Here is a 13,904-nt window from a genome sequence, read left to right as displayed (position 1 = left end):
GAGTAGGGGAGTATAACCTGGCCTCCGTAAGCTGAATTCATGAAAGAACTGTTATCCTTCATGACTATAAGTTTTCCACCGAATCCAAAAGTCACCAGAGCATGTGGAGGCCGCTGATCTGGTGACCTCCCCTCAGTGGAGCCATAAAGCAATTGGGTGCCACTCTGAAGTGGCTGCTGTGAAATACTAGTTGATTTCTGATTATCAAAGTAAGCAGGCGAGAAATGCATCTGTTGGCTTGGCTCCCTCTTATGCTGATTAATATGCTGAGAGAAGCTTACAGCAGGGATAAAGGTTTGAGAGCCAGAAATGCTATTAGCAGTACCAAAACTCTGACTCGTCTGCTTGGGTAAAGTAGCTGTTTCAGACGGTTTAAACCACATATGTTGATTTTGTTGATCAGGGGGTTTGTTTGCATGATAACTGGAAACATAAGGATCGTGTGATTGTTGGATATCACTAATATTAATAACTCCGCTGTTAGGAAGTGACGCTGTTATCCATGTATTCCTATTTTGCTGATTGTAATTACTCGTGGATCCAGACCCACCCAAAACTTGGCCTTGGCTACTTGGGGCTCGGGACCCAAACTTCCCAATTTGATCAAATTTATCATGAATGCTATGATTTTTTTCAGGCAATAAATCACATTTTGTAACATTCCCATCTTGACTCTGCTGGTTATGATAGACACTGGTTGGCTGATTCATAGCTGCCGTGTAGGACTCCAATTGACGCCATTCTTGGGCAATTGTATCATAGCACCAACCAGGGTACTGGGGATCAAACACCATATGGTCTGGGTACACCAGATTCTGTTGTGAAGCGTGATTCCAGTTAGTAACACTGGCTGTTGTACACTCTGCCACACTGCCCAAAACAGAGTCAGAATAATAAGCGTCTGACCTTTGCTCTGTAACTACACCATCACCAGCTGACCCGACATCAAAATTCTCCTGGGTATTCACAGTTGCATCATAACCTTCCAACTGATTCCACTGCCCAGTGCGTGGGTCATATCTCCAGCCTGGATAGATGTTTTCCCAGTACTGACTGCTATTTAAATCGTGCCCATCAATGGCCTGTTCCGTTTGTGACCCATGATATTGACCTTCTTTTTGCTGTACAGAACAAAATGAACTTAAATCACCAGGCATAGGATCAGGAACGCCAACCACATTGTTTGATGCAGAATTCCCTATGTCCTTTCCGTTTAAACCCCCTGAACCATCATTCAATTCACTGAAAAAGTCAGAGAACGACCCAGTTCCACTCCCACCATGAAGTTTTGAAGCGGAATTAAATGCACTCCAATCGACCTCCTTAATACCCATTCCACTTGATGCACTATTATTGCTGTTTTTTGACTCCAATTCACCATTAGCCTCCAAGGCAACATCATTTGATTGAACTACATTATGGGGATTCAGCGAAACACTCTCCTCAGTAACTAAATTTTCCTGATGACCATCCGAGGACGCTGAAACAACCTGAATACCAGATTCCCTTTCGCTGTCGACCCTACCATCAATATTGCCACCAGAATCTACTTTGGGAGCATGAAATTCACCAACACTTAAGTTTGAAAATGCTTTTCCCTCATCAGAACCCTCATTTTCTACAAAACTAGGGCCAGATTCAGCAATATGAGTATCATCATCAACCAGTTTATCAAAAAAATTCTCATCCATCTGATCCTTCACCAGAAATGGAGGTGAAGCCATCTATATTAAAACCTAAACTTACAATTACTGTCAAATTCTTCAATGCCTTTTCGCTTGCTAATTACAATACAATTAAAACCAAAGAATTTGATTAAGCACCCTAAATTCCGGAAATACATTAGCATTCAGCATCTGAAACAAACCACATTCCGAAGAAGAACATCGACATTGGTTTTTTTTGTTGTTGCAAGTGTTGAATTAAACAATGAAAGAACCGAAACAACGAAGATCTCTCAATGCAATAACAAGAGACGATAAAAACGAGTTCGAATGAAGAATGAAATGTGATAATCCATGGGAGGGAGAGAGAGAAAGAGAGGAATGGCTTACCTGCGATTATCTGCAAGAGGATGAGAGAGAAACCAGAGAGAGAAACCAGAGAGAGACAAAGCATGGTTTTCGCACCAAGAATACATGTCACGGTACACCCACCTTTGCATGTTTTTATTTCATTATTTATATATATAGATATATGTTATGTATGTTAGTGACTTGTTATGAGCTCTACATGACATAAATTGACAAAATTTGATAAGGGTAAATATTTCGTTTGACAATTATATATCTTAATTAAAAAATTATTATAAATTATTATTTTATTATTTTTATTTTTTTTCATATCTTTTTTTAAAAAATCAAAAACTTATTAAAATAGTTTGTTCCTAAATGAAATCTTAATAGTCTAAAGGGTGTGTTTGATTTGACGGACTAAATAAGGAGAGATTAGAATATATCAGACTTGAATCTTGGGACTATAAATTCCTCGGAATATTTGGTTGGATTGGATGTGTATCCTGTATTTGTTTTCTTATGTGATTAGATGTCTGAAAATAATTATTTTTAGTGAATCCAATGTTTGGTTGAACGGACTGGATAATGATAAATGTTCAAAAGACTATTTTATCCTTGTAATATATGATTTATAATTTATATTTAATATATAATTTTAAATTTGTAATTTATAATTTATGATTTATAATTTAACAACACTAGAATTTTTTAATTTATAAGGCCATAATTTATAATTTATTTTTTAATTTAATTTAATTTATAATTTATAATTTATATTTAATATATAATTTAAATTAAAAACACTAAAAAAATAATTTTATTTATTATAAGGCCATAATTCTTAATTTATTATTTTTAATTAAATTAAATTTATAATTTATATTTTTTATTTAATACATAATTGTAAACTAACAACACTAAAAAAAAATAATTTATAAATGTTCAAAAGACTATTTTACCATTTTTCAATTGTTTACTAAGTAATAGATAAGGGTAACATGGACATTTCACACATTAATTCCATGAATACCAATCCCATGGAAATAATCATCCCCCCACCCCCCACCCCAGGATTGTTTAGTCCCTCATATGAGGGATATGGAGTCCGGCCGGACTCCATGTCTGGCGGACTAAAATTACAATCAAACGATGGACATCCTATTCCATTGGATAAGCAATCTGAACAGTAAATAATTCCTCCAATCTCTTGAATCAAACAGATGTATTATTTTTAGCCTCCGTTTGGGAAGTGGGTTGACTTTTTGGCTTTTTGGCTTTTTTAACTATTTTAGCCTGGGCTAAAAAGTTTGGTTTGGGAAGGACTTTTTGACTTTTTTGCTTTTTTGGCTTTTTTTGTGAGAGAATAATGTAATGATTATGGGTTGGATGTGATATTTTGTTTTTTGTGGCTAAAATAGCCTATTTTGTCTTTTGTGACTAAAATAGTCAAAAAAGTCCCGTTTAGCTCTTGCCAAACGGAGCCTTAGTTTGCTTAAGTGGATAGTTTCAAATGTATTTTTTTTAGTTTGCGTAAGTGTGGACGGATGATGAATTGGAGGCCACTTGATCCAACTCTATCTGTCAATATTCCTAATAAAATGAAATTCTATAAAAAATAATATTTTATTTAGTAATTATATTTACTATTTATAAAATATGAAAATTGAATCTTTATTTTTATTATAAAAATGAACAATAAAAAATTTTGAGCACAAAAAAATAAAAAATTAATTTGAAAAAATGCTCAAAATAAATAATGCCCAAACCATCAAACCAATTCAAATCTACCTGAATTCATGTGAATGATGGATGAGAAATTATCCAACCTAACCCCATCCGGGAGTGTACCCAATTTGGGTGAGGACTTTACCTTTAATAAAGGTAAGGAGAAATTATAAATCAGCATATTTTTATAAAAATAATTATAAATTAATGAAAAAGTCTATCAATATTAATAATTAAAATTATAAAATTTTCAATGGTTTTGTAATTTTTTTTTCTGACGCACTGGGTGGTATTATTCCCTATGGTCATTTTCTCCAAAAAATATATAAGTTTGGAAAGACTTCTAATTTTTTTTTTTTTTGGGGGGGGGGGAATTACAAATTAGGCCTATTTTTGAAAAATAATTACAAATATATAAAAAAAAATTTATGATTTTAATAATTAAATTTATAAACTTTATCATGTGTTTGAAATTTTTTTTCCATCTTTCAGTGTGACCCATATCACACTATACGATAGTTGAATCTAAATTATGCATTCATTTTATATATTCTTGTCTTTAATAGTTTTATAGTATAATTTCAAAACCTCTAAAGCTTGCTTTTTAAAGTTGGATAAAAGAACCGTATTATTTAGTCAACAAAAGCAATGTGTAGGGGTGTCCGCGGTTCGGTTTATGACGGTTTGCGGTTCGGTTTGGACCCGCCTGCATCTATGCGGTTTGGGAAAAAATCAATCCGCAACCGCCCGCAATGCGGTTTGCGGTTTGTGCGGATAGGGTTCGCGGTTGTGCGAGTGGTTGCGGGCGGTTTGCGGATTGAACTTTTTTTTCAAAAAATTATTTTTAAACCTTTTTTTCCCCCCATTTTGTCAATATTTATTTTAAACTTTTTTTCTCATATTTTCTAAAATGCTCCAACATTAATAATTAATAAACTAAAACTTATAAAATAAAAAAACACAACACATTCAATTCGTAACCTAAACAAATCATTCAAAATCTACATTTTATCATTAACTTACATTCATCCTATCCTACATTCATCATTCATAATCCAAATAAGAAAATCTTACATTAAAAATTCAACATTCATCATTCCAATCTTACATTAAAAATTCAACATTCATTATTCCTAACCTCCCAAAAAAAAAAAAAAAAAGAAGAGTAATTCTTCATTAACTTACATTCATCCAAAATGCCAAAAAAAAAAAAAAAAATTCATTAAGTTACATTCATCCAAAACCAAAACGCAATTAAAAAAAAAAAAAATTTGTTGTCAAACTTAAACTTCATTCAATACAAACCTATGAAATAAAATTAAAACACTTCTAAGATATCAAACTTCATCTTCATGAATCACATCCAATTCAACTTTCGCAAATTCCAATTTTAATTCCATGCATTTGGTTGATGAACCCCACACAAACAAATTGAAAAAATATAAACTTTAATCTTCAATTATAGATAGTAAGAAATGAAAAAATAAACAAATGTCTATATATTGCATCTCAATATAGTAAGAAAATGTGTTGATATGAAAAAATTACCAATGAGTAAATGGATATTAGACATCAATTATAGCATCAACATTATAGGTTGAAGTTGAAGATGAGCTTGACTCCAAAGTACCTAATTAGAAGTCAAGAAGAGAAGATTAATAAAACTTACATTAGAAAATGAATAATAATACAAATTAAAATAAAGATAAATAAATTCTCATTTACCCGAGTCATATTGCTCAAATTCTTCCACATCATCCATCGCCTTTCGAAGAGAAATTGGAAGGTTGCTTCGAAGCCAATTTTGAGTACATACAAGAGCTTCAACCATAGAAGGCGAGAGTGAACTACGAAATGGGTCAAGAATACGTCCTCCCGTACTAAAAGCCGACTCCGATGCAACGGTAGAAATAAGCATGGCCAACACATCCCTAGCAAGTTGTGATAACACCCTATATTTGGTTGCATTCAACTTCCAATAATCCAAAATCTCAAATGTTTGATTCTTTGCAAAATGTTCAACCTCGGATAAATATTGTTCCAATTCCGACTTAGATCCACTAGTGCATCGCCCCTCCAAATAGGAATTAAATTGGGAGTCAACTAAAGAATAGGGATCATCATCATCATCATCTTCCACCATATTCACAACTTCACTCACACTTGGAAATTTCTCATTTGAAGGATAAAGTGTGACATAATGGCTATACAAACGACTCAAGCAACTCTTAACCTTGTCTACCATCTCTTCCACCTTCCTATTATCTCCAAGAAACAAATTGGAAAAACAAAACTCCAAGTATGTCATTTTTTTGGTAGGATCAAGAACCACCGCAACATACAACAACAAATTAATTTTGCTTCCATCCCCCCAATACTTGCTAAACTTTAGCTTCATAGTCTTTGCCATTGTGCTCAAAGTATCATCCTCCTCCAAAATTAATTGGTTAATTTTGCTTTCAATAACAAACATCTCTTTGTAAAAAGCATTGGAAGTAACAAAGAGGGACCCCGAAAATTTCTTGGTTGCAACATAAAATAATTTTAGAAACCTCAAAAAAATTCTACACTTTTTCCAATCCAACTCATTCGGACTTCTTCTTATGCCACCATCAACATCCTTAAAATAAGGTTCAAAGTTGGAATTCATTAACTTTAATCGGTTAAAAGCCTTCTCATACTTTTCGGCGGCCTCTAACATCAAATAGTTAGAGTTCCACCTAGTTGGTACATCTAGGCATACAAGAGCTTTTGAATCAAGTTTGAGTGTGGCCGCACACTTCTTAAAAACATCATGCCTATGAGGAGAAGACCTCACATATCTCACCGCAAGTCTAATGTTGGTAATAGAATCATCCATTTCTTTCAACCCATCACTCACAACGAGATTAAGAATATGTGCACAACAACGCATATGAATAAACTCATGTTGCAAAATAGTCCCCTTCCAATCTTTGGTTATCGTTTTCAAATATTGAATGGTAAGATTATTTGAACTAGCATTATCAACTGTTAAGGTAAATATGCTATCAATGTTCCACTCAATTAAACACGACTCAATTTTTCGACCCAATGTTTCTCCTTTTTGATCCTCAACTTGTTGAAAATTTATGATTCTTTTTTGAAGTTTCCAATTATCATCAATGAAATGAGCAGTCAAACACATGTAACACAAATTCTGAATAGATGTCCAAGTATCCGTAGTAAAGCAAATTCTACGACCCTTCATGGCCTTCTTTAACTTATCCCTTTCATTCTTGAATATGTTGAGCACTTCTCTAGATATGGTTTGACGAGAGGGAATTGGTGTGAATTTGGGTTGCATGACATTACAAAATCTTCTAAACCCAACACCCTCCACAAATCTAAATGGTAACTCATCAATGACAACCATCTCCGCAAGAGCCCTTTTACAAGTATCAAAATTAAAAATTGTTGTTACAACCTCAACACCCTCTTCATTTTGTTTCGGTTTAAGATTTAATGTTTGTTGACCATCTGTATCCCTATTTGGATATTCTTTACAATTGGGTGTATGACTCCTCAAATTGCTAGTCCCATGAAGTCTAGAGTCAGCCATATACTCTTTCTTACAATATTTACATACAGCTCTACGCTTCCCATCGGTCCCTACAACCTTGTCAAAATGATCCCAAACTGTGGATGGTGCTCTCCCCCCTCCACCCTCACTCTTTCTCTTTGGGGGTCTAGGAGGCTTAGGTTCAGGTTCAGGTTCATGTTCGGGTTCGACTAAGAGGGGATTCATTTGAGAATTAGAGGATTCCGGAGGTACAAGATTGATTGCGGGAGATTGAATACTATCCTCCATTTAAACTGGATTACAAAAAACAATCAAGGATTCAATTTTAATTCAATCAAACAGATTAATTCAACAGATTTAATCAAAAATTTCCTAAACAAACACAAACACAAACTATCAAGAAGACTATCAAGAAGACTGGATTAACTCTTCTTCCTTGCACATAACACAAACTATCAAGAAGACTATCAAGAAGACTAGATTAACTCTTCTTCATTGCAGTACTGTGCTATAAAATCCAGAAATACCACAAATAACAAAAGCAAAACACAGATACAAAAAGCATAGAATTCAAAATGCAAGATCGAAGGTAAGGATAAGGGGATCGAAATAGCTACAACCCAGAACAAGTCCCATTTCCACAAAACTATAATGGCATTGCCCATCATGGGTATGTCTATAAAATCACCAAAGACGATGAAAACTAGAAACAATAAATAAAAAACAGATCTGATAGATGAGAACTTGAAACTGAAAATACAAATACAAGGGTGGCAAGATCCAAACAAATAACCATCAACCGACCTATATTCAAAATCATAAATTTCAAAATAAAATTGCCCCAAATGTACCCCAATTCCGGAAATCTAAAATTTCAACAACAAAGTCAAAAAAAGTTTTGGGATTTCAAAGATCTAATCTTAAACGAAAGAAAAACAAAACAAAATGAAAACTGATCCACAATATTAATTCAATCCACCACAAAATTTGTATGTACGAGAATGAAATTCCCTAAAAACAGACAGATTTAAAATTCCCTAAAATTCAACAGATTTAATCAAAAATTAATTCTAAAAAACAGAATTATTTTTAATAACAGATTGAATTCCAAACAGATCTATGAAGTTGCAAACAGATCTATGAATTCCAAAAGTGTAAACCATGCTTCTATACGAATTCAATACAGATCCAACACAGACAGATCTATACAAATTCAATACAGATTCAACATAGACAGATTTAAATCAACACAGACAGATCTATACAAATTCAACACAGACAGATTTAAATCAAAAAATCTGTTGCTTAAATCAAAAATTAAATCAAAGATTATACATTCCAAACAAACAAACACAGACAGAGATCGGGGCGAGAGAGAGAGAGAGAGAGGCTTACCTGTGAGAGATAGCCGATCAGTGTGGATGCAAAACCAGAGAGTAAGAGACTGAGATGAGAGAGTGAGGGAGATGAGATAGTGAGGGACACAGATCAGAGTCAGAGAGAGACAGATCTCATATGTTCGAAAAAAAACCAAAGACCGGGGAGAGAGAAACATAGACAGAGATTAGAGAGAGGGGCTTTACCTGTGTGCGATGAGGTCGATCGATCGGTCGATCTTGTGAGAGAGAGATTCGATCGTTGAGTGAGTGCACAGATGAAAATCGCGAGTGAGAGTGAGAGAGAGACCAAGAGGAAGAGAGAAGATAGATAGATACAGTTCTGATGATGAGTGATGAGTGAGTGGGTTTGATTAGGTTAGGGTTTTCTTTGTTTTGGACGATTAGATTTAAAGGGGTAAAAAAGAGGTAATTTTGAACAGTCAGATCAGATTTAAAAAAAAAAAAAAAGTTTTATGCGGGCGGGTTGTGCGGGTGCGGGTCAAACCCGCAACCCGCCCGCAACCCGAAATTTACATAAAATCCAAACCGCACCCTACCCTAATGTGTTTGCGAAACCGCCCATACATGCGCGGTTCGGATCGGGTAGGGCGGTTTGGGCGGTTCGGATGACCCTATGCCCAGCCCTAGCAATGTGCATCAAATTTAGTGATTCTCATGTAGATGAACCAGGTAATTTATTTATTTAAATTTACTGAATTTAGTTATTTGAAATTTTGAACAAGGTTATTTGAAAACAAGGTTGAATAAGGTTGTTATTTTAGATGAGATTGAATTAACGTTCTGTTTATTTTGATAGAAAATAATTTTCTTTGAATTTTTGTTTTCAAAGTTGTCTCCTTGAATATGTACTACTTATTGTATTGTTGGTGGTGGTGGTGAGTGACGGTGATGGCAGAGGTGGCGTAATAGAAGTATGGTAGCAATATGGTGATATTAGTAAGATTTTTTCATCTTTTAAAAGTAGAAAACATTTTTTGACCAAATATTTTTATTTTTTATTGATCACAATTTTTTTTTCATTTAACTTATTATTTTTTTTTCTATTGTATCAAATGTTAAAAAATTAAAAAATTCACCTAATCAAATTGAAGGTAAGTAAGTTATTTGAATTAAGTGGCGTTTTTTAAAATATTTTTTATCGGGAGGTATGTTTAGCCCAATTACAAAGGCCCGAAAGGCCCAATTTCAAAGGGCAGAAAGTCACCCGCCCAATTTCCAAACACCCAATTTGCCATTTGCATATTTCAGTAATAGCACCTTATACATTTAGAAATTACCTAAATTATAATTTGTGGTACAGATTTATTCTATCTATGGACCTCATACTTTACAAATTTAATCTTCACCACACAACCACCCATTCAAAAAAATTTGGATGGTTAAGTTTGAGATAGCAAACTTATTTTTTGCATTTTAGTTGTTATACATTTTTTGGGTTAATTACTCATAGGTTCTGTCATAAAGACATGTGCATCATTAAGTCCTATAGGTGTTTGAATAAATAAAAAATTCTTAACAGTTGAACGTAAAGATTTTTTGTGACGATTTTATGAATCTGTCGCTAAAAATTGATGTGATGTTTTTCTAAATTAGTCACTAAAAAATAATAATTAGTGACATTTTTCTGTGATGAATTTTTAAACTATCGCTAAAAACTAACAATTAGTGACATTTTTTATAAAAACGCCGCTAAAAAAAAAAGGATTTTGTGATAACAATTAAAAGTGAACAAGATTTTTTGATGCACCAAAAAAGACAAGAAGACTTATTGGTGTACCCATCTTCTTAATAAGACTTTACAGTCAGTTTACATTTAGAACAATGAAATATAAAAATCAATTGAAAATGTTTTTCATAATCAATGAAAAACAAGTCTTTTTGGACTGGATAAATGTTTCTCTTTCACTATATTTACCGATGGCCCCACACCATTTGCTCCCTTTTATCATAAACAGAAGGGCAAATTACACTCTTTGTTCCTATAATTTGTCTTCTTTGTCAATTGGGCGGTTTCAATTCTAATTGTATCAATTTTACCTTTTAATTTTTCACATTATATTAATTTAATCTATTTGGTAATGCATCTTTAGCAATTGGACTGAAATCAATAAATAAAATAGTCTATTCACTCTCCTTGAATGATTGAAAGGTTGACATCCAATTTATAATGGTCTATTTCTTTTCAAATGGAACATTTTGCTTTTGATTCTTAGCAAATTTCTTAGTGGATGTTATCAATTGGCCTAAATCAATAAAAATTAAAAGAACAAATGAATACAATTGAAACTATACAAATTAAATTAACATAAAAGACAAATTACAGGACCACAAATATAATTTGTCCCAAAGTACATGTGAATAAGTAGTTGGAGATGTGTGAGGTTTTGGTTGCATGGACATTGGGAGATGCCATTGATGATGTTATCAAGGTTTAAAAGACAAAAAGAAGACAAGTCAAAAGGATGGGTTGTTGTAGTGAAGATCACAAGGCTATTGAGTGTATAAACTCAAACTTGAGGAGGGGCATAGAATCATGGTGTTTGTAGCGTGAATCAAAGGTAATGTCTAAGATGGTGAATGAAAAGAATAGTTATACAAACAATAAACTAAAATTCCAAGAGCGCTTAAAAGAAGGAAAAAGGAAACATGTTGTGTAGAATAATGCAACACCAAAAGAGAAAAGGGTTGTGGAATAAGTTGTCTTCAATGGCAAAGAAAAGAAAAAGACATGGGTTAGGAGAGGGGTCATTTGGCTTTGTTTGGTTGCCAAGAAGATGAAGAAAAAGAGACCCATTTGGGATCTCATTTTGGGCCATCAAATTAAAGCTATTGTCCTTTTGTATTAATTTAAGGTTGCTAATTAGCTCAATCATTTCTCTTTGTTAGAGGCAAATAGGGATTAAGAATTATTGTAAGATTAAGTTTGGACGACATGAATATTGAAAAAGAATGGAAATGTGATTTTTGATCTAAGTGATTCAAAAGTTCTAAATGAATTGAAATAAGGAAGTGAAGAAAATGAAACATATTTGGATGTCATTTTGGCAAGTGAACTAAAGCTATTGTCCTTTTGCATTAATGTTACTAATTTAATAATTTAGGGTAGCTCATTAGCTGGTCCTTTTCCTTTTGCTGGAAGGTTTGTGGAGTTGCCCAAATGTTAGGCATTAGAAATCTTCTAGTTGGAATCAAGATTATTTAGTGGGTGTTTGAGAAGTGGGTTTTTATGTAAGTTTTTTTAATTGTAGGTATTATTGGAGAATTTTTTTTTGTGTTTGGAAAGATAGTTCGGTTTTTTTGTTTGGAAAGATAGTTGGGTTTTTTTATGGTTGGATGTGATGTTTGTGAGAAAAAAAGTTAAATGATTATGTGGTTGGATGTGATATTTTGTTTGGATGTATTTTTTTTTGATTTTGTAAAAAGTTTATCTTTTTGTGAAAAAAATAAAAAACAACCCAAGTCTCAAAAAAAAACCCAAGTATTGTGATGATTAAATTTTTGAAAAACGGGTATGTTTGGTTTGAGTTTAGAGATGAGTTTTAGAAAAAAAAATTTAAAAATTGTTTGGTTTGAGATTTTTCTCAAAAAAATTTCAAAATCACTTTCTCTCTCTTACACATCAATCAATCATTTTTTCTCTCTCCTCTCTCATTTTCAATCACTTTTTCTCTCACACACATCTACTCAATTACAACAAAATATCAAATCATTCCAATCTTCCAAACTCCAAAATTACTTTCAAAATATACAACCAAACAAACCAAAAAAATTTCTAAAACAACTCTCTTAAATTTTTTTTAAAAACAACTCTCCCAAAAACAAACCAAACAAGCCCGATATTTTTGTCCATCTTATAAAATGAACAGATCTTATTCTTAGAGTAAGGTCTGTGATGCCTAATTAGACTGTCTATTTGATGTGTCATTATTACATTGGTAGAATGAATCTCATAATTTTTATATATTGTACCAATGTGGATAACATGTAATTAATAAGTAAATTTAATACAAAAATTTAGGCTATGTTTGGTAAGGCTTTCTAACTATGATTTGAGAATATGAGTTGTATTTTGAGTTTGTATGTTTTGAAATTATGATTTGAGTGTAGAAAATTTGTTTGATCATGATTTTTGAATAGAGTGTTGAATTAAATTTTGAAAGTTTGATTTGACATGTGAAGGAAGAAAATTTGTTTGGTTATGAGTTTTGGAAAGAGTTTTCAAAACTTAATTCAAATTGTTATAACTTATAACAAAATACACTACTTTCACACTATTGAAAATTCTGATCAACACTCATAACCAAACTTTTTTTAAAATTCAATTTAAAAAATTTATTATTAACAGAAAATAACATTAATCAATTTTTTAATTGAAAATACTACAAAGGAAATAATTTTTTTTCAAAATAAATATTCAAAAAATTTAAATCGTAAAAATGTAAATAAATTAAATATTCAAAAAAATTTAATAATTTTAAATTTTAAAATTTTAAATTGAAAAACAACTTTATACTCAAATCATAACCAAACACATAAAACAAAACTCAATTAAGAAATCATTTTTAAAACTCATAACCAAACACATAACTCGTAACTCCATGCTACTTTCACAACTCTACACTCAAATCGTAACCAAATCCATAACAAAAAACTTAAAATATTTTAAAATATTTTTATAAAATAGAGTTTGAATTTATTTTTATAAGATGTTTTAAAATTAAAAAAATTAAAATCGTAATATTTTAAAATTAAAATATTTAAAAATATTCAAAAAATTAAAAAATTAAAAAATTAAAAAAAATCGTAACATATTTAAATATTAAAATATTTAAAATCTTAACAAAATTAAAATATTTTTAAAATATTTAAATATTTAAAAAATTAAAATATTGATTTGAATTGAATTTTGAATTATGTATTTGGTTATGAGTTTTGAAAAATAATGATTATGTTTTGAATTGAATTTTGAGAAATAGATGTAGAATTATGATTTGAAAGCTCAAAATAAATACCACACTCAAATTAATAGGTAAAACTATAATTTGAGAGGCTTACCAAGCGGAACCTCAGTTATTCTATGGCTCCGTTTGGCAAGAGCTAAACGGGGCTTTTTTGGCTATTTTAGCCATAAAAGACAAAATAGACTATTTTAAACACAAAAAACAAAATATCACATTCAACCCATAATCATTACATTCTTCTCTCACAAAAAAAGTCAAAAAA

General features: G+C 31.8%; 1 protein-coding gene across 3 annotated transcripts in view; it reads right to left on the bottom strand.

Annotated features, from left to right (window-relative positions):
- Positions 1 to 2,156, bottom strand: part of LOC114276464 (protein transport protein SEC16B homolog) — a 34,204-nt gene extending 32,048 nt beyond the window's left edge. The window contains exons 1-2 of one of the 3 annotated variants that reach the window (XM_082916559.1): positions 2,055 to 2,156; positions 18 to 1,626 (exon numbers count right to left, since the gene is read on the bottom strand). In XM_082916559.1, coding sequence (XP_082772685.1) covers positions 18 to 1,626; positions 2,055 to 2,140 — 1,695 coding nt within the window. In that variant the 5' untranslated portion in view covers positions 2,141 to 2,156. Of the gene's footprint in view, positions 1 to 17 lie in introns of all 3 variants that reach the window. The other 2 variants (XM_028218252.2, XM_028218251.2) reach the window with 2 other exon arrangements.
- Between the last annotated feature and the right edge of the window lie 11,748 nt (positions 2,157 to 13,904).

This window comes from Camellia sinensis, chromosome 2, assembly GCF_055761805.1.
Source record: "Camellia sinensis isolate YWXY chromosome 2, ASM5576180v1, whole genome shotgun sequence".
In the NCBI taxonomy this organism is placed as follows: domain Eukaryota; kingdom Viridiplantae; phylum Streptophyta; class Magnoliopsida; order Ericales; family Theaceae; genus Camellia; species Camellia sinensis.
This window is presented reverse-complemented; position numbering and strand designations above follow the sequence as displayed.